Source organism: Mustela lutreola, chromosome 4, assembly GCF_030435805.1.
Source record: "Mustela lutreola isolate mMusLut2 chromosome 4, mMusLut2.pri, whole genome shotgun sequence".
NCBI lineage: Eukaryota > Metazoa > Chordata > Mammalia > Carnivora > Mustelidae > Mustela > Mustela lutreola.
This window is the reverse complement of record NC_081293.1, coordinates 166,364,942-166,387,216: the sequence shown is the minus strand read 5'-3', so window position 1 is coordinate 166,387,216 and position 22,275 is coordinate 166,364,942. Positions and strand designations below refer to the sequence as shown.

Sequence of the window (22,275 nt, the reverse complement as noted above, 5' to 3'; positions counted from 1 at the left end):
TTTGTCCACAGTGCCTAAGACATTATTGGACACCTAGAAGACATTTAATAAATACTGTTGAGAAAATGAGTGAGTTGGAATTTCATTAGAGAAAGGGATGAAGGGGATAATTCAAAGATGACTCCAAGATTTCTAGACTGAATAATCTCGTCATTAAAAAAAAATAATAATAAGGCAGTAGATAAGGGAGAAAAGATAATGAGTTTTTGTCTTAAACATGTTGGATGAAAGTGTCTAAGGGCACCCCAGTGAAGATATTCAGGAGACAGCTGGAACTATGATAAAAGATGAGAACTGAAGATATACATTTAAAAGTCCTTATTCATTCCTTACGTGGTAGATTAGTCTTAAAGATAGGGAGGCTAAAAACAATATTTTGGAGAAAACAATGAAGTACCCATGAAGGGCCATGTGATGGCTAACTTGGTGGGTAAATTTAGTTAGGCCATGGTACCAAATTGGTTGATCAAACATTACTCTAGATGTTCCTCTGAAGGTATATTTTAGATAAGATTAACATTTAAATCAGACTGCCCTCCATAATGTGGGTGGGCCTCATCCCATAAACTGAAGGCCTTCCTAGAAAAAATTGACCTAGCCAGAAGGAATTCTGCCAACAGTCTGCCTTCTGACTGAAATTACAACTCTCCCATTCTCCAGCCTCCTGTCCTGCCCCACAGAACTTGGATTTACCAGCCTTCACAGTTTCATGAGTTCCTAAAACAACAACAACAACAACAAACTATATATCTATGTCAATATACCGTATCTATAGTTCTATAGATCAATAGTTCTGTTTCTCTGGAGAACCCTAACTAATACAAGATGATCAAAAATAAAAGAGTAAAAGGGATAATTGATTCACCAGCATTCTAAATCAAAAAAGAGGCAGAAAGTAAAATTTAAAATATTGATAATCAATCCTCTGTGACCTTCTTGAAATAAATTATGATTTTCTATGCACATTTATCTATACTTAAAGTGCTTTTACTATTATTGCTTTCATGTCACTTAACATGCACTGGCTTCATCTGTCAAAACTGCAAGACATTATAAAAAGCATGAGCAATAGTATAACAGGAAATAGGACTGTGATTGTTCAGGACTCACAGTTCTTTAAAATGCAGAATTGCATTTGAAACTCTAATTTCTACCTTCAGGAGAGATATCTGTGGTTCAAAATTTTGAACTGTTGACAGTGTATTTCTGTGACATTAGTATGTAGTTGGTTTTGTGACAAGTCTTTCATGAGAACAGGAAAAAAAAATAAAGAGTTAGTTTAAGTGTTAGTTTAACAGATGAAATATTTACTCATAACTCTGCAAGCCTCAGGTGAAAACAAGCAAGAATCCTGATGACCAAAATAGAAAGTACTTTGTAACAGAATTTGTAATATGAAGACAAACTGGACAGGCAAACCAGTGATGGAGATAATCTCAGTCCCATTCAGCCATGTGCAAACAGGAAATGCTGAGTCCAAAGGTCCTTGTGCCTGCTGTCCTAGATTTCAACATGAAGAATGAGCAGTGTGAATGTGGTAGAACACTGTAAGAATGGATTGAACATAAATGATCATCTAACTCCAATTCCTCTATGTTCCTACAAAGAAACTAGCATCCCAGGGAGGTTAAGTGACTAACCAAAGATCAAAGAGGCCATAATCTTTGGGGGTGGGGGGAAGTGATATTAGCAGATCTTTAACAAAGCAGCTTTTTACTGCAAAAACTAAATTCAGGTAAATCCCACAAAGCTGGTAGAACTTATTAAACATAGAGTATTAGATCTACAGTCTCAATGCTTTAACTCCAGTATAATGAATGACTCTAGCCCAATCATAAATGAATGAATATCATTTTCCTCTTTACAAAGATTTGCAATACTTTATTTAGTATCACAACATCCTGATTAATGATTCTCTAAAGTAACACAGTTCCTAAGAGCTGTCAGGACCCAGGTTTTTCAACCCTTTCAGAATCCTTTTTGACATACTCATATTTAGAAGTAAGGTCATATAATTACCCATTTGAGAGGATACCACCTCAGGCTGAAGCAATGTGGACAACAGGTTCACTTTCCTTAGTGATTTGATCAGAAGAAAAGGTTAAAAAAAAAACACCTTCAGCCAGTTTTATTATTTGGGTTTGGAGTCTTCAAGACCATCACACTATTAAGTACCAAAACTCAACCCTTTGCATTTCTGACTTAGAACCAAAGACTGGCATTTTTAAAAAAGAGCAATAGGTAAAGGCAGAAGTATGTGTAATTGAAGCACATGTTTATTACAGCATTCAAAATCTCATTCCAGGTTATTAGGGAATATAAATTCATTATTTTAATTTCTTTTATTTTAGTTCTTCCCTTGGTTCCTAATAAAGCAATAAATCCTTTGGGACCAGGCATACCCACAGATTTTGACACATTGCCTTCAGATTCACATGGCATTCTGATATATCTGTCAGTATGTGCAGTGATGACAGATGTGAAAAAGAGATCATCGTGGCTCTCACTCCCTATATTTTATTGTTTGTCACAGCCACCTTCTATTTCTGGAAAATATTCCCAGCTGCCTGCAGCAGAGCAAGGAGCCAGAGTTGGAAAATATGTTGTTTTTCTCACAGTTTACAACCTAACTTGCCTACCACTAATTATGCAATACAGATAGGAAGAACTAATACTAGAAAACATGTCTTGAACACTGGTTTCATTATAATAACCTTATTTCTGATTTTTATTTCAGAGTTCTGGAAGACTCATTAAAAATGTTTTCTCTGCAGTGTTTTATAACCTTTCGACATTTTCTTCTTATACCAGTCATGGCAATCTTTTAAAGTCTATAAATAGGAAGGTTGAGAGGGAAGAAATGGACATATTAACCCTCTGTACATTTGGAGCCTGACAATGAAATCTAAGATGGGAAGGTTATATCAATATGTTGGTTTTGTTTTCTTTTGATAGGATATTTATTGTAAGATATCTAAAACATTCTGTGTGCATCCTGTTATCCATCTTAATCATCAGTGAAATATGTACACATTTCATATATAATCTATTTTCAATCTATAATCACAATTCAGTATGGAATTGTGTTCTTTTGCATAAATTTCTATGGACAATTCTGGCTGTTTTCAAAGTAGCAAAGAATTTTCTTAGTGGCTGGTGTGATATGCAGTTATTTTATACTTTTCCAGGGATAGAGAAGGAACTAAAAGTCACATAATCCTTTGATCATTTCTGTACAATTCTAGTTTAAACCTATTTCATTAGTTATCATTGTTACTTTATATGTCCATGTTTCAGTTACTTTACCTTGTATAAAATGGCAAAGAGCATTATAATAATTTGCTTTATATATTATTTAAATTTATTTGTAAACTTTAAAAATTCCATAAAATAGAGACTACTTTATAAATAATCTATAAATTTAATATTAATCAATAGTTAAAATTCCCAAATACTCATTTTTTTTTCCATTGAGGCATTTTATTTGCACGTATGTATTACATCCCTAGAAAAAGAATCCCAGGATTTTCCCTCCTGTGTGTTTTCGTCTTGCTTCTTCATGGTCCATGATGCCAGCTGAAGTTGTCAGTACAATGAAACCAAACTGGCGGGACGGGAGCAAGTTATTCTGCCATTTTTCTAGATCTTTCAGTTGTACATCAAATCTGGGGCTGATCACTCCACACCTGTTCAACCTGCCTGTGAAGTTCACAACAATCTTCCCCGCTCTGTGATCATCAATAATTTCAAATTCGCCAATGTAACCATGCTTCATCATCACAGTGAGAAACCGGACGATGACTTTGGAGCACGGCCTAATAAGAACCTGGCGTTTGCCTCTCTTTTCAGCATTGTTGATGCTCTTGAGAGCATCTGCCAGGACATTCATGCACACCATAATGGCGGCAAAAAAAAAAAAAAAAAAAAAGCCCAAATACTCATCTTTTACCAAAACTATTCTCAACTTTGAAAATGTGCCAATTAAAATTTTCTTCCTTTTACTATGCCTTGTTCACCATTTCTTACAGGTTATATCTGATCAGACAAATGCATAGAGAAGAAATGACAAAGCAAAACATCTCATACACTAAAAGTGACTATCATACAGATATTAATTGAAAATTCACATTTATTATGAGAGTAAATTATGAGTATCAGATGGTATTCAAATATTTTTACTCATGTATGAACAGTACATTTTTGTATATCTTATAGTCTTTCTTTAAAAATGTATTATTATATGATAGAAGATATCCATAATCATGTTTTACACAGGGTTTAACATTTAAGATTAACTAACAGTCACACATCAAAAAATGGTGGAAGACAACAACAAGACAGAAGAAAGAGAAATTAAGGAGTCAGTCCCATTTACAACTGTACCCAAAACCATAAGATACCTAGGAATAAACCTAACCAAAGAGGCAAAGAATCTATACTCAGAAAACTATAAAGTACTCATGAAAGAAATTGAGGAAGACACAAAAAAATAGAAAAATGTTCCATGCTCATGGATTGGAAGAATAAATATTGTAAAAATGTCTTCACTACCTAAAGCAATCCACACATTTAATGAAATCCCTATCAAAATCCCATTCATTTTTTTCAAAGAAATGGAACAAATAATCTTAAAATTTATATGGAACCAGAAAAGACCTCGAATAGCCAAAGGAATATTGAAAAAGAAAGCCAAAGTTGGTGGCATTACAATTCCGGACTTCAAGCTCTATTACAAAGCTGTCATCATCAAGACAGTATGGTACTGGCACAAAAACAGACACAAAGATCAGTGGAACAGAATAGAGAGCCCAGAAATAGACCCTCAACTCAATGGTCAACTAATCATAGACAAAGCAGGAAATAATGTTCAATGAAAAAAAAAAAAAAAGCCTCTTCAACAAATGGTGTTGGGAAAATTGGACAGCCATATGCAGAAAAAATGAAATTGGACCATTTCCTTATACCACACATGAAAATAGACTCAAAATGGATGAAGGACCTCAATGTGAGAAAGGAATCCATCAAAATCCTTGAGGAGAACACCAGCAGCAACCTCTTCGACCTCAGCTGCAGCAACTTCTTCCTAGGAACATTGCCAAAGGCAAGGGAATCAAGGGAAAAAATGAAGTACTGGGACTTCATCAAGATCAAAAGCTTTTTCACTGCAAAGGAAAGAGTTAACAAAACCAAAAGACAACTGACAGAATGGGAGAAGATATTTGCAAATGACATATCAGATTAAGGACTAGTGTCCAAAATCTATAAAGAAACAGCAAACTCAACACCCAAAGAACAAATAATCCAATCAAGAAATGGGCAGAAGACATGAACAAACATTTCTGCAAAGACGACATCCAGATGGCCAACAGACACATGAAAAAGTGCTCCATATCACTCGGCATCAGGGAAATACAAATCAAAACCACAATGAGATATCACCTCACACCAGTCAGAATGGCTAAAATCAACAAGTCAGGAAATGACAGATGTTGGCGAGGATGCAGAGAAAGGAGAACCCTCCTACACTATTGGTGGGAATGCAAGTTGGAAAACAGCATGGAGGTTCCTCAAAAAGCTGAAAATAGAGCTACCTTATGACCCAGCAATTGCACTACTGGGTATTTAACCTAAAGATACAAACATAGTGATCCAAAGGGGCACGTGCACCTGAATGTTTATAGCAGCAATGTCCACAATAGCCAAACTATGGAAAGAACCTAGATGTCCATCAACAGATGAATGGATAAAGAAGAAGTAGTTTATATACACAATGGAATACTATGCAACCATCAAAAGAAATGAAATCTTGCCATTTGTGAGGACGTGGATGGAACTAGAGGGTATTATTCTGAGTGAAGTAAGCCAGTTGGAGAAAGACAATTATCATATGATCTCCCTGATATGAGGAAGTGGAGATGCAATGTAGGGGGTTTTGGGGTTAGGAAAAAAATAAAAGAAACAAGATGGGATCAGGAAGGAGACAACCCATAAGAGATTCTAAATGTCACAAAACAAACTGAGGGTGGCCAGGGGGAGGGGGATAGGAAGAGGGCGGTGGGGTTATGGACATTGCGGAGGGTAAGTGCTATGGTGAGTGCTGTGAAGTGTGTAAACCTCGTGATTTACAGACCTGTACCCCTGGGGCTAATAATACATTATATGTCTATAAAATTTTTTTTAATTTTAAAAATAAATAAATAAAAGCATGTTACCAGTTTTAAAAAAAAAATGGTGGAAGAGATGGAATAGTGAGGTTTACTGAGTTTACTAATTAAACCTTCTAAACTGCTGCCTTGGCTGATGTAGCAGGCATAACCCATAATAGCAAAGCTATACCAAACATCACTGTTGTGGTGAAAATAAAAGATACTGCAATTAAACTGAAGGCTTATGGTCATTCAAATGCTTTAGTACCAAAAATAACTGATAATTAATTGTATGGAAGACTCCTATCTAAAATTAAGATGTGACAGGGGCTCCTGAGTGGCTCAGTTGGTTAAGCAGTTGCCTTCGGCTCAGGCCATGATGCCGGGTCCTGGGATCAAGCCCTGAATCAAGCTCCCTGCTCAGCACAGAGCCTGCTTCTCCCTTTCCCTCTGCCTGCCTTTCTGCCTACTTGTGCTATCTCTCTGTCAAATAAATAAGTAAAATCTTTAAAAATAAATAAATAAAAAATAAAATAAATTTAAGATGCAACAAAAATGTGGCTTCTTGTGCATTTAAAATAAATTCTTCAATGTCAAACTGAGGGCAACAAAGAAACTGTTTACCAATTTGGACTCTAAAAAAAGGTATCACTTAATATTCTATAACAGGTTTTAGTCCTCCAGACCAACTTTTTAATATGTGGTAATCATTTCCAGTGCAGCATCTAAACATTTTCTTGTTAAATAGACTTGTTACTCTTCTCAGATTTATAAAATGGGGATTAACACAAAGCATTATGAAAAGCATAATTTAACCTCGGAATATCTCTTAAAGAAATATGTTTCCCCTTACATGACGGCTGAGACACCACATCGATTTCATTTATTCTTATATTTCTAAAAGATCCTTGAACCTGAGTTGGTATTCACTTTTCTTATAATTCTGTAACAATTCAAGTAACTACCTGACATGGCTTCTTTCAGTATTTTATGTAAGAAAGAGTATATTTGATTACTAAGACTGCCCAAACAAAATGCCACACAAACTGGGTGACTTAAATAACAGAGATTTATTTCTGACAGTTGTGGAAACTAGAAGCCCAAAATCAAGGTGCTGGCAGATTTGGTTTCTTCTGAGGGCCTCTCTCCTCGTCTGGCAGATGGCTGCCTTCTTGCTGCACTCACACATTATCTTTTTTCTATGCACAAATGTTCCTGGTATCTTTTTATATGTCCTAATCTTTAACAAGGACACCAGTCAGGTTGAATTAGAACCTACCCTTCCATCTCCTTTTAACTTAATTATCTCTTTAAAGGTGTTCTCTCCAAATAAAGTTGCATTCTGAGATACTGGGGGTTAGGACTTTAACTTATAAATTTTGAGCAAACACAGTTCAGCCCTAAGTACAGTCATAAAACTTGTATTGCTTTTCAAAATAACGCATGAACTATTTTTCACATAAATACTGTGTATGTAAAGGCATTCTGCAATTTTTAAAGTATAATCACCGCATTAGAGTCAACAGCAAAACACACAAGCACAATTTTCATCAAGTTTTTAAGTCTAGTGAAAGCTGTTTCTGTTTATGTTTTGCTTATTTGTTTTTGCTAAATCCAGTTAGAGAATTATTGACAAATTCTTAAATCTTCTCTAATGGCCAAGCATTATCGGTCCCTTCTTTTTCTTAAAGATGAAAAATTAATCAATGCTGAGCATCCCTTTGACATTTTTCAGAATGCCTTTATCCTTAACCTATAATAATGAAGCCTTTCTCATGATATGCAAACAATGCTCCTTGTCACTGTGTTTCTCATGTGTGTTAATTTTTCAATGACAATTTTTCAGAAGATTAGAATTATTTGGTCTCCTTATTCATCTGGTCTGTCCACTTTGAGCTGCTTTTTCAGTTGAGCCCCATTAAATTCATAGGTTATTACAGCAAAACACATTATCTGAATGAAGTCAAGATCACAGGTGCAAAATTAAATTACTATATTAAAAGAAGAATGTTAGCACTGATAGGGAAATCAGATTAAACCATGCCTAGCTGAGGATGCTTATACATTGAAACCATATTGCACTTAAAACCATAATGTCCTTTATATGTTATTTACCATGAGTTATTCAAATAACTCATTGTAATATAATTATATTTATATTGTGATATAAAATACTTAACAGTACTTAACAATATTCACACCTTTTTAAAAGGTAACTGTTTTTTTTTATTACTTCTTTCCTTGAAACTTCAGAAGTCACATTTATTGAACCTCAAACCATGTCATAGTAAAATACACAATTACTTTCCAACTAACACCGTAATAATCACTTTGAGAGCTAATGTCTAAAATCAGAGAAACAGGAAAAAAAAAAGTATTAAATTCCTGTCTGGTTTGCTTTCTGCTATATCATCTTAACTTCAGGAGGGCTATGCAAGGGGGCTAACTAACACTGACCCTATATAACAGGGAGGGGCCACTGTTTTGTCACATGTGTTTTTCTTACAACTTTGGCCACTTGAAAAAAAAGATTGAAAAAAAGTATTTCTTTTAAATTTTTAAATTCAGTTTAGTTGGGCGCCTGGGTGGCTCAGTGGGTTGAGCCACTGCCTTCGGCTCAGGTCATGATCTCAGGGTCCTGGGATCGAGTCCCGCATCGGGCTCTCTGCTTAGCAGGGAGCCTGCTTCCTTCTCTCTCTCTCTCTCTGCCTGCCTCTCAGTGTACTTGTAATTTCTCTCTGTCAAATAAATAAATAAAATCTTTAAAAAAAAAAAAATAAAAAAAAATAAATTCAGTTTAGTTAACATATAATGTGTTGTTATTTTCAGGGGTTGAATTTAGCGATTCATCAGTTTCATATAACACCCAATGCTCATTTTATCAAGTGCCATTCTTAATGCCCATCACCCAATTACCCCATCTCCCCACCCACCTCTCCTCCTCAAAACAACCCTCGGATTGTTTCCTGTAATTAAGAGTCTCTTATGGTTTACCTCCCTGTTTATATTTTATTTTTCCTTCCCTTCCCTTATGTTCACTGTTTTGTTTCTTAATTTCCACATGAGTGAAATCATATGGTATTTGTGTTTCTCTGACTGAATTATTTCACTTAGCATAATACCCTCTAGTTCCATCCATGTCAATGCAAATGACAAGATTTCATTCTTTTGATAACTAAGTAATATTCCATTGTCTATATATACCACAACTTCTTTATCTATTCATCTGTCAATGGATATCCGAGCTCTTTCTATAGTTTGGATATTGTGGATATTGTTGCTATAAACATTGGGGTGCAGGTGCCCCTTCGAATCACCATTTTTGTATCCTTTGTATAAATACCTAGTACTGCAACTGCTGGGTCATAGGGTAGTTCTATTTTTAGCTTTTTGAGGAACCTCCTTAGTGTTTTCCAGAGTGGCTGCCTTAGTTTGCATTTCGACCAACAGTGTAAAAGTGTTCTCCTTTCTCCATATCCTCACTAATGTCTGTTGTTTCCTGACTTGTTAATTTTAGCCATTCTAACCAGTATGAGAGGCTGTCTCATTATGCGCGTGCACGCGCGTGTGTGTGTGTGTGTGTATTTAATATTTTATTTATTTATTTGACAGAGAGATCTCTGACAAGCAAGCAGAGAGGCAGGCAGAGATAGAGAGGGAAGAAGGTTCCTCACTGAGCAGAAAGCCATAACCAGGACCCTGAGAACATGACCTGAGCCAAAGGCAGAGACTTAACCCACTGAGCCATCCAGGTGCCCCTAATTGTGGTTTTGATTTGTATTTCCCTGATGTCCAGTGATGCTGAACATTTTATCATGTGTCTGTTAGCCACTTATATGTCTTCTTTGGAGAAATGTATGTTCATGTCTTCTGCCCATTTCTTAACTGGATTTTTTGGTTTTTCAGTGTTGATTTTGAGAAGTTGTTTACAGATTTTGGATACTTGACCTTTATCTGATATGTCATTTGCAAATATATTCTTCCCTTCCATAGGTTCCTTTTAGTTTTATTGACTCTCTTTTCCTGTACAGAAGCTTTTTATCTTGGGTACCTGGGCGGCTCAGTCGATTAAGCAGCTGCCTTCAGCTCAGGTCATGGCCCCAGGGTCCCCAGATCGAGCCCTGCATCAGGCTCCCTGCTCAGTGGAGAGCCTGCTTCTCCCTCTTCCTCTGCTTGCTGCTCTCTTACTTGTGCTTTCTCTGTCAAATAAATAAATAAAATTCTTTAAAAAAAAAAAAGCTCTTATCTTTTTTTAAAGATTTTATTTATTTTTTATTTTTTAAGATTTTATTTATTTATTTAACAGAGATCTCAAGTAGGCAGAGAGGCAGGCAGAAAGAGAGAGGGGAGGAAGCAGGCTCCCTGCTAAGCAGAGAGCCCGATGCAGGGCTTGATCCCAGGATCATGACCTGAGCCGAAGGCAGAAAGCTTTAACCCACTGAGCCACCCAGGCGCCCCAAGATTTTATTTATTTATTTTACAGAGAGAGAGAGCACAAGCAGGGAGAGTGGCAGGCAGAAAGAGAGGGAGAAGCAAGCTGAGCAAGAAGCCCAATGACGGACTTGATTCCAGGATCCTGGGATCATGACCTGAGCCCAAGGCAGCTACTTAACTGACCAAGCCACCTAGGCATCCCTAGAAGCTTTTTATCTTGAAGTCCCAATAGCTCATTTGCTTTTATTTCCTTGCCTCTGGAGATGCATCTAGTGAGAAGTTGCTGCAGCAGAGGTCCAAGAGGTTGTTTTTCTCTAGGATTTTGATGGAATTCTGTCTCACATTTAGGTCTTTTCATCTATTTTGAGTTTACTGTTGTGTATGGTATAAGAAAGTGATCCAGGTTCATTCTTCTGTATGTGGCTGTCCAATTTTCCCAACATAATTTGTTGAAGAGATTGGTGTCTTTTCATATATTATGAGTTTACTGTTGTGTATGGTATAAGAAAGTGATCCAGGTTCATTCTTCTGTATGTGGCTGTCCAATTTTCCCAACATAATTTGTTGAAGAGATTGGTCTTTTTTTCCATTGGCTATTCTTTCCTGCTTTGTTGAAGATTAGTTGACCATAGATTTGAGGGTCCATTTCTGGGTTTTCCATTCTGTTCCTCTGTTTTTGTGCCAGTACCATACCGTCTTGATGATTATAGCTTTGTAGTATAGCTTGAAGTCTGGAATTGGGATGTCTTCAGCTTTGGTTTTCTTTTTCAACATTACTTCGGCTATTTGGGGTCTTTTCCCATAAAAATTTGAAGATTGTTTGTTCCAGCTCTGTGAAAAATGCTGATGGTATTTTGACAGGGATTGCAATGAATGTATAGATTGCTTTGGGTAGCATAGATATTTTAACAAGTTTTGTTCTTCCAATACATGAAGATGGAATGTTTTTCCATTTCTTTGTGTCTTCCTCAATTTCTTTCATAAGTGTTCTGTAGTTTTTAGAGTACAAATCCTTTACCTCTTTGGTTAGGTTCATCCCTAGGTATCTTATGGATTCTGGTGCAATTAAAATTGGGATCAGTTCCTTGATATAGCTTTATTCTGTTTCATTGTTATTGTATAGAAATGCAACTGACTTCTGTGCATTGATTTTACATCCTGTAACTTTGCTGAGTTCCTGTATCACTTCTACAATTTTTTGGTAGAGTCTTTCAGATTTTCTACATAGAATATCATGTCATCTGCAAACAGTGAAAATTTGAATTCTTTGCTGATTTGGATACCTTTTCTTTCTTTCTTTCTTTCTTTTTTTTTTTTTTTTTTTTTTTTTTTGTCTGATTGCTAGGACTAGGACTTCCAGTACTATGTTGAACAAGAGTGGACACACTATACATCCCTATCATGTTCCTGACCTTAAGGGATAAAGGTCTCAGATTTTCCCCATTTAGAATGATATTAGCTGTGCGTCTTTCATATATAGCTTTTTGATGTTGGGAAATGTTTCCTCTATCCCTTCATGGTGGAGGGTTTTTATCAAGGAAGAATGTTGTAACTTGTCAAATACTTTTTCTGAATCTTTGAGAGGATCATATGGTTCTTGTCCTTTCTTTTACAATGTGGTGCATCACATTGATTGATTTGAAGATGTTGAACCACCCTTGCAGCCCAGGTATAAATCCCACATGGTTGTGGTGAATACTCATTTTAATGCATTGTTGAGTCTTATTAGCTAAGACTCTTTTTGAGAATTTTTGCATCCATATTCATCAGGGATATTGGTCTATAATTCTTCTTTTTAGTAGTATCTTTCTCTGGCATTGTGATCAAGGTAATGCTAGCCTCATATAAAGAGTTTGGAAATTTTCCTTCGATTTCTAGTTTTTGAAACAATTTCAGAAGAATAGGTATTAATTCTTTAAATGTTTGACAGAATTCCCCTGGGAAGTCATCCAGCCCTGGGCTCTTGTTTGTTAGATTTTTGCTTACTGATTCAATTTCCTTGGTGGTTATGGGTCTGCTCAGCTTTTCTAAGAATTTATCTACTTCTTCCAGATTACACAATTTATTGCCATATAATTACTCATAATATTCTCTATTAATTGTTTGTATTTCTTCAATGTTGTGATCTCTCCTCTTTCACTGGTGATTTATTTAGGTCCTCTCTCTTTTCATTTTGATAAGTCTAGTGAAGGGTTTATCAGTTTTATTAATTCTTTCAAAGAACCAGCTCCTAGTTTCATTGATCTGTTCTAATGCTCTTCGTTGATTCCTGTATCATTGATTTCTCCTCTAATCTTTATTATTTCTCTTGTTCTGCTATATTTTGACTTTATTTGCTATTCTTTTTCCAGCTCCTTTAGGTGTAAGGGTAGGTTGTATATTTGAGACTTTTCTTGCTTCTTGAGTAAGGCCTGTATTATTATATACTTCCCTCTTAGGACTGCCTTCACTGCATTGTAAAGGTTTTGAACTGTTGTGTTTTTATTTTAATTTGCTTCCATGTATTTTTTTTAATTCCTCTTTAATTTACTGGTTGACCCATTTGTTCTTTAGTGGGATGTTCTTTAACCTCCAGATATTTGTGGTCCTTCTAGATTTCTCCTGTGGTTGACTTCAAGTTTCATAGCATTGTGGTCTGAAAACATTCACAGTATGATTTCAATCTTTTTGTACTATTTGATACCTGATTTGTGACCTGTATGTGATCCATTTGGGAAAATATTCCATGTGCACTCAAAAAGAATGTGTTTTCTAATGCTTTAGGATGAAATGCTCTGATTATATCTGGTAAGTCCATCTGGTCCATTATGTCATTCAAGACCCTTGTTTTCTTGTTGATCTTCAGCTTAGATGATCTGTCCACTGCAGTGAGGGGTGTTAAAGTCCCCTACTATTATTTTATTATTATCAATCAATTTCTTTAATTTTGTTATTAATTGGTTTACATATTTGGCTGCTCCCAGGTTTGGGGCATAAATATTTACAATTGTTAGATCTACTTGTTGGATAGACCTCTTTATTATGATGTAGTATCCTTCTTCATCTCTTATTACAGTCTTGAAAATCTAGTTTGTCTGATGATATAAGGATGGCTACTTCAGCTTTCTTTTGATGTATAACAGCATGATAAATGGTTCTCTATCTCATCATTTTCTATCTGGAGGCATCTTGTGTCTAAAATGAGTATCTTGTAAGCATCATATCGATGGGTCTTGTTTTCTTTTTATCCATTCTGAAACCCTATGCCTTTCAATTGGAGCATTTAGTCCTTTTTATCCATTCTGAAACCCTATGCCTTTCAATTGGAGCATTTAGTCCTTTTACACTCAAAGTAATTATTGAAATTATGAATTTAGTGCCATTGTATTATCTGTTAAGGCGCTATTGCTGTAGATTGTCTCTGTTCCTTTCTGATCTTTTTACTTTTGGGCTCTCTCTCTGCTCAAAGAATACCCTTTAACATTTCTTACAGTGCTGGTTTACTGTTCACAAATTCCATTAATTTTTGTTTGTCCTGGAAACTCTTTATCTCTCCTTCTGTTCTCAATGACAGCCTTGCTGGATAAAGTATTCCTGGCTGCATATTTTTCCCATTTAGCACATTGAATATATCATGCCAGCCTTTTCAGGCCTGTCAGGTTTTGTGTGGACAGTTCTTCTGCCAGTCTAATGTTTCTAGACTTAGTTGATGGACCTCTTGTCCTGAACTGCTTTCAGGTTTTTCTCTTTGTCTCTGAGATTTGCAAGTTTCACTATTACCTGCTGAGGTGTTGACATATTTTTGTTGATTTTGAGGCGGTTCTCTGTGCCTCCTGGTCTTGAGTGCCTGTATCTTTCCCCAGATTAGGGAAATCTCAGCTATAATTTATTCAAATAAAACTTCTGCTCCCTGGGCGCCTGGGTGGCTCAGTGGGTTAAGCCGCTGCCTTCGGCTCATGTCATGATCTCAGGGTCCTGGGATCGAGTCCCGCATCGGGCTCTCTGCTCAGCAGGGAGCCTGCTTCCTCCTCTCCTCTCTCTCTCTGCCTGCCTCTCTGCCGACTTGTAATCTCTCTCTGTCAAATAAATAAATAAATCTTAAAAAAAAAAAAAAAAAACTTCTGCTCCTTTTTCCTGATTCTCATCTTCTGGGAGTCCTATGATATGAATATTATTTCACTTTATGGAAATGCTGATTTCCCTAAGTCTACCTTTGTGATCTAATATTTTTCTTTCCCTCTTCTTTTCAGCTCCATTATTTTCACAAAATTTCACAATTTTTTCTTCTATATCACTGATTTGCTCTTCCGTTTTATACATCCTCATTTTTATGGTCTCCACTTGGTTACAACATTTTTAATTTCACCCTGACTATATTTAGTTCTTTTATCCTTACAGGAAGGAATTCTCTACTGTCATCTATGTTTTTTTCCAAGCCCAGCTAGTATCTTTATAATCGTGTTTTAGATTCTAGTTCAGACACCTTACTTACATCCTTATTGATTAAATCCCTGGCAGTGAGTACTACTTCCTGTTCTTTCTTGTGAGATGAATTTCTCTATCTCACCATTTTGTCCAGAACATAAAAGAAAAAAGAAACCTGAAAAGAAACAATAGGAACAACAACAACAAACTTTTAGGAAGTGTCTCTGGTGTATGCTGCATACACTCAGGTGTATGTTGTGTTTTGGTTGCTCTTTCCTATTGTTCTATCCTCTACAAAGTTTTTCCTTGCTTGTAGTGGAGAGTATTTAACTAGGTGTGCTTTGATTTGTTTGTTAAGATAAGCTTGGGGGGAAAACGGGGAAGGAAAAAAAATGCCTGATCCAAGACAAAAGGAAAAGGAAGAAAAATGTAAACAAATAAGCAAAAAGAACTATAAGCCTCTTATCTGCCATATTCTCTCCTTCCAACTGGGCAGATTGTTTTCTTAATCTTCAGATCATATTCTAGATTGTTCAAAACAGTTGGAAGTTGATCTAGCTGTGCTCAAGAGACAAAGCAAGCTTACGGTGACCCTACCACTCTGCCATCTTAATTCCTGCCCCCCCCTTAGGTATGAAATGATAAATTTTCCTAACATAAGGCAAAGTACTTTTCATGAGTAAGATAATAATTCTTCAAAAATATTGGTTAGGGAATACAAAGCCAAAAAACTCTTTACACAATAAGAAAAACATTGTAAGAATGTTTGCAAATTCTAGTTCTCTTGCCCTATGAATGATTAAAAATCTGAGAAAGCAAGGACAATAAAGAAGAAGCGGTATGTGCCGTAAAGAAATACATTTTAGGGGGCCCCTGGGTGGCACAGTCAGCTCAGGTCATTATCTCAGGATCTTGAGATCAAGCCTTGCACTGGGCTCCAAGTTCAGTAAGGGATCTGCTAAAGTTTCTCTCTCCCTCTCTCTCCATCCCTCCCCTTGTGTGTGCAGACATGCACTCACTTTCTCTCTCAAATTAATTAATTAATTCAAAAATATAAAGAAAGAAAAGAAATGCATTTTAGAAGTTAGAACCTGGTTCCATTTTTGCTTGACAGAATTCATTCTGGTTGAATATTCTGGAATTTGCAACTCAAAAAAGACAATTTTATTTTGACTTGTTCATTTTGGTTTTGGTTTTTGAGTATGTGTGATCAGAAGCATTGAATTTTCCTTGGAACCACAAATCACTGTAAAGTAATGCACGGCCAAGCACATTATAGTTCAAAAGTAGTGCTTCCCAGACCAGTGATTGATGGGGGGGGGGGGGGGGAAGAATTCTCACTAGCATTTTAACACACATAATATGCCTAGCATGACTAAAATGGTTCTCTATTTCTATAATTTTAAAAAAATTCCCTTCCGCTCTTGCTCAAATGTTACATAGTTCCTAAGAATTAACCATTCCAACTACTAATGAACAGTAATGAACAGTTTCTGAATAACTGCAAGTTGATTTGTTTTTTAAGAAAACTTCCAAATTAATTAAAAATTCATTAAGAGGGGCCCCTGAGTGGCTCAGTTGTTTAAGCATTGGCTTCCAGCTCAGTGGGGAGTCTGCTTCTCCCTCTGCATCCCCCACTTGTGCTCTCTTGCTCACCCTCTCTCTCAAATAAATAAATCTTTAAAAAGTAAAAATGAAAAAATAAAAATTCATTAAGAGTATCATTTCTATATTTTCCATAGGCAGGTTAAAAATCTTTTAATCCAAAGATTTAAAAAAAAAAAAACTGAACTGATCTTCCTTTGGAAACGATCAGATTTCCCATCAGAATCTCCTTCAAAAAGATGAAGGATGGCTCAGAAAGGGTAGAAAGACAAGCAGCTCTGGACATGAGCCTTTTCAGTTCTACCTTACTGTCTGTCCTAGCCTTTCTGGCTCCCCCTACTTACCTGCTCTGTTCTCACTTAACTATTCAAGTTCTTCACAAGACTTTGCCCCTGTGTCTCTTATTCCATGTTATATCACAGACCATAGGTGTGAGCCATGAGCATCTTTTCTTTACTTTCTTTTTTTTTTTTTTTTAGATTTATTTATTTGAGAGAGAGAGAGTGTGAGCAGAAGCAGAGAGAGGGGTAAGGGGAGAGGGAGAAGCCAGATCCCCAATGAGCAGTGAGCTGATGTGGAGCTCTATCTCTGCACCCTGAGATCAGGACCTGAGCTGAAAGTAGACAGGAACCCTGACCCATGAGCATCATTGAAGGATCATATAAATTTCGGCACATACATAGTTTTAGGGGTTCATTTGCCTACTAGGTCTAACCATGAGTCCCTCTTACTCTGTTTCATAAGTATATGACTTTAGGCTCAATTACATATTATATATATTTTTATATAAATATAAATTTTGATCAAGAGGCAGCTCTCTCCAGCTCTTCTTTTCAAATCACATCCTTAAAACTCAAGAGTTTGAGCAACCTCATAGATTATTCTACAGATCAGGAGTTCATCTCTAGCTCAATAAACTATACCACAGGTTAGGGTCACATGATGCTCTATCATCTCAGCAATATTGGGTAGAGATTTTTCAGAAAGGGGGAGTAGTCTAGGCAATACTGGCATCTAACAGAGATATTATAAAAAGACTTAGAAGCTATATACATTTTTTTACATAGAAAATAACATGATGAATGATAAGGAGGTTTTAAAACATAGCAATAAAATGAATACCCGTGAACTTACCATCTAACTTAAGAAATGGGATAATACAAATAAAATAGAAAATGCCTCTGGATTTTGTTTTCTAGCCTCCTTATGCCAAACTGTGCCTTAATCAATCCATCTTGCTTGGTAAGGCATCAAGTATCAAGACCTAATACTGAATCTAATAAATACTGCATTTTGAAATAGTAGAGAATACAAACATATTGAGATATTTACACCAACTATAATGTGACATGAAAACATCTCTGATTTATAATGACAAAGTCATAATTACTGCTAATAGCACTGTAACTGATTACCTTCATTCATAATTAAATACTAAATTTCAGTTAGAGGAAAAAATATCTTTTTCCAGATAAATTCTGTCTCTAGACCCCAGGTTAAGAACATGTGCTTTAGAAAGACGACTAGCAAAATGCCAGCTGAAAAAAAAAAAAAAAAAAGAATTTAGTCCAAAGGTTTGTCTTCTTTGGACATCAGAATGGACCAGAGTGTTGAAAAGGAAATACATTTTTAATGCCTCTAGGTAGATCCTTTAGACTCCACTAACAAGGAAATCACTCCTTATGTAAAAAGATACCTTCTCTGCTAAGCTCCCCATACTTCATATAAAATGTTGTAAATCTTATGCCAGAAGAATGGTACACAGTTTTAATATAGGAGGCAGCCTGACAAAAGCAAGTAAACACACATAAAGTAATATTAAGGTCAAAAGCCCGAGAAGTAGTTCAAAAAGTTGCTGATTACAAAGAGACAACTGATCCTCCCTATGTCAATTCTTTCTCAGAAATAAATTACCAAACAAAATTTTAAGTGTTTTGACTTAAAATAGCACAGAAAACTTAAGTTTACATTGAAAAATGTAAGTCTATTATATTAACATAACAAATTCTTTCATATTTTACCCATATTTATTTAAATGATGGCTGTCATTATACACACAACTTCCATATTTTACTTTTATTACTTTACATTTTAAGTTTCTCACTTGTATTTATTACAAAGAATAATATTTTTAAACTAAATATAAAAGTAATTATAAAATATTAAAGTAAATTAAAAAACTAATATTTTTTAAAGAAAGAATTTTTTAAATAATGGAAAGAATAATAAATGGAAAATCAAAAAAGAAAGGGAACTGAAACTTCTATGAAGTTAGGAAAATAAATCCGTTGACTGAACTCAGTCACATTTACTGAAAGAAACCATGCAAAGAATTATAACCCATTGTTCCTTCATGTCAGAGGCTGTTATCCATCAACCATTAAAAATATTCTCTGCCAGGACGCCTGCGTCGATCAGTCAGTTAAGCATCCCAATCTTGATTTCGGCTGAGGTCATGATTTCAGAGTGGTGGGATCGAGCCCCATGCTGGACTCTGCAATGAGCATGGAGCCTGCTTGGGATTCTCTCTTTCTCTCTTCCTCTTCCCCTCCCCCATCTCTCCCTCTTTAAAAAAAATTAAAATTAAAATTAAAATATATATATATTCTCTGCCATCTAGTTCATCAGTTTTCCTACAAGGAGACATTTCTTTCAAACTAAGATTTGATTCTAAAATGATAATAGAGGGACCTGTGGGTGGCTCAGTCAGTTGAACATCTGTCTGCCTTTGGCTCAGGTCATAATCCTGGTACTGAGTCCCACATTCAGCTCCAGGAAGCCTGGTTCTCCCTCTGCCTGCTGTTCCCCCTGCTTGTGCTCTCTTTCCCTCTCTCTCTGGTAAGTAAATAAATAAAAATATTTAAATAAAATAAAATGGTAATAGAAACAAATATTTTTTAAATAATGGAAATAAAAACAATAGCATCTATTCTAGATCAAATTATTGCAAACTTCTCATCTTACTTCTTCTATGACTTAGGAAATGTAATTTTGATACTATCATATTGATATTAAGTAGCAGAGAGGGGATTATAATTTATAAATTATTTTGGGGACCATTCATCTGACTCTAAAATCACTTAAGATCAGAATGTCTCACCTTAATAACTATGTAGGCCATGAGGAAAGAAAAACAAGATACAGTCTCTGTACTAAGTCCATTTTACAACAGATAGAGAATAGTCATATATACACAAGATCCTTTCAATGTATGCTCAAGTTGCTATGGGAACACAGAACTTCCATATGGTTCTCCAAAGTTCTCCTTCTCTACATTATGTTGCCATTCACCAGAGAATATGCCTGTTAATGTATGCATTACCATCTACAAAGAATAAAAATCATTATGCTTCAGTCATACGGTTCCTCCAGAAGGTGCTATCCTTCTTAAGATAATACCACTAGTGATACAAAATGGAAAATATACACATTTTCATTTATCCCATGGTCATGAATAAATTTAATCAAACTTCTAATACACTTGGAAATCACAGCAATGTTAGGACCATAACACATTTGCTGACCATTATCTTATATGGTAGAGATCACCCAATGGTCTCTCTTCAACCATGGCAGATGTCATTTTCAAAACTGCACATGATTAGACACAGATATAATCTTTTTTGACATATCTTCATACAGATTGCTTCCAAGACATATGTCACATACAGAAAGCTAAGTAACTTATATTCTAAGTATGATGTTTGATATTATTATAAATATATGTATTTCTGTCTTTAATTTAGAAATGTTTTACTCAAGCTTTCTCCCATTACAGTCTTCAGATGTTTGGTCCTCTTCTTGTTCCAGTATACCAAATGGTATTTTAATTGATTTTGTTTGGTATGAGAAATTAAAAAAAAAAAAAAAAAGAAAGAAAAAAAGGAACTGGCATTTGTTATAGATTGCCTTTTACCTGAGCGTGATACCAGTTTCTTTGTTCTAGCATAGCACTGAATTAAGGTGAATGACTTAGAAACACTGCAAAAGGAAAGAATTTTTATATATTTTTATAAACAGGAGCAAGTTTTGGTATACCAATAGAAGGGATTGCCTAGCCAATGCATCTTTTTCAATTAACTAAGAACCATTTTGTAATTAATATTTCCCTACTTTTTACCAAACGTTCTTTTCATATTCCAGGATACCACATTATATTTTGCTGTCATCTCTCCTTAGGTTGTTCTTGGCTGTGACATTTTCTCAGGTATTTGTCATTTTTTATGAACTTGACAAGTTTGAGGAGAACTGGTCAGGAAATTTCTAGAATTTTCCTCAACTAAAATTGTTATCTTTTTCTTATGATTAGATTTGGATTATGGGTTTTACAGAAGACTACAGATTAAAATATCATTTGTACTACATTACAGCAAGGGTACATACTATCAACATGACTTATCACTGTTGATTTTTAACTTTAACCACTGGCTGAAATAGTGGTTTGTCAGGTTTCTCCTCTATAAAGTTACTCTTTTTCCTTCTTTTATCTTTGGAAGAGTCATTATCCTCAGCTCATATTTTAACCATAGGAGGTCATGCTATACCTACTTGAGGGTGGAGTACCTATATAATTATTGGGAATTGCACACAAGAGACTTCCGCATTCCTTCCCTTTTTAAAAATTTATTCAATTGTTAATTTGTATCAGGGTGGACTCATGAATGCAGATGCAATTTTTATAACATCATTTCCACAGAAAAGAGTGATTTGAAGTTTTAAAAGTATGTGATTTTTTAAAAAGACAAACAAAATGATATCAATGAGGAATTCAATTTTTAAAATATTGGAAGAACGTTTTGAGGGAAAAGTAAATCAACTAACTCAGAAGAAAATATTTTATCCAGAATTTAACATTAATAAAATATAAGAAAGTAAAAAGACACAAGATACATGGCCTAAAGTGTAGACTGAAAAATCATCCGGCAGGGCATCTGTGTAGCATCTGATTGAGGATCTTTGGGAGACTTCTTCAGAAAACAAAAAACAAAAAACTGGCAGACACAATTTACCTCCTACACCCACTGGCCTAAACACATGGACACTTGTGAGAACCATCAAGGAATGAACACTTTCCACCTAGCTTGCTCACAGCACCCATCAACCCACAGTCTTCTGCAGACCCACCCCCTCCATACTAGTCTGACCACAGCAGGCCAGGGAAGTAGCAGGTTCCCTCAAGCAACAGAATAGTATGAACCTTGTAGTCACCATTTACCTGGTCCCTCTGTATTCCTGCAGAAATGCCCCCCTTCAATATTCTCTTGGCAAGAGATCACCCAAAGCGGTGCCACAAGCATGGCAGAGTGCAAGCAGCCTTGACAGAGACCAGAATGACTCCAAAGTGACTCTTGCCCCAGAAAGAAAAGATAACCACACAGACCAGTCAGATTGTGGCCCCATCACATCAATGAAAGCTTCTCAGAGGACAACACTAAGAGAGTACCCTGTAGTTCAGTGCTACTGAAGCTCTGGTAAATGCCTGATCTGTCCAAAGCAGCTGCAGACTGACACACTAAAAATATAAGGACCAAACCCTGCCCACAACAGGCAAAGAGAACCAGTGCAGATGACTAGGCTAAAGGAAACATGGCTCAGCCGCAATAGTAGGGAACAGGCCCATGGAAGACAACCCGGAGGCACAAGGGTCTGGTGACCAGGGGACATTGCACAACAAGGCATTACAGTA

At 35.9% G+C, this 22,275-nt stretch overlaps 1 protein-coding gene across 1 annotated transcript; it reads right to left on the bottom strand.

Annotated features, from left to right (window-relative positions):
- Nucleotides 1-3,458: 3,458 nt before the first annotated feature.
- On the bottom strand, nucleotides 3,459-3,922 carry LOC131830425 (small ribosomal subunit protein uS8-like). The gene has a single exon (XM_059172667.1). The coding sequence runs from the start codon at nucleotides 3,896-3,898 to the stop codon at nucleotides 3,506-3,508; it is 393 nt and encodes a 130-aa protein (XP_059028650.1). The 5' UTR covers nucleotides 3,899-3,922; the 3' UTR covers nucleotides 3,459-3,505.
- Nucleotides 3,923-22,275: the final 18,353 nt, after the last annotated feature.

What these genes read in the sequence shown, in the direction of transcription:
- LOC131830425 (XM_059172667.1), bottom strand. Translation starts at nt 3,898, where the DNA reads ATGGTGTGCATGAATGTCCTGGCAGATGCTCTCAAGAGCATCAACAAT.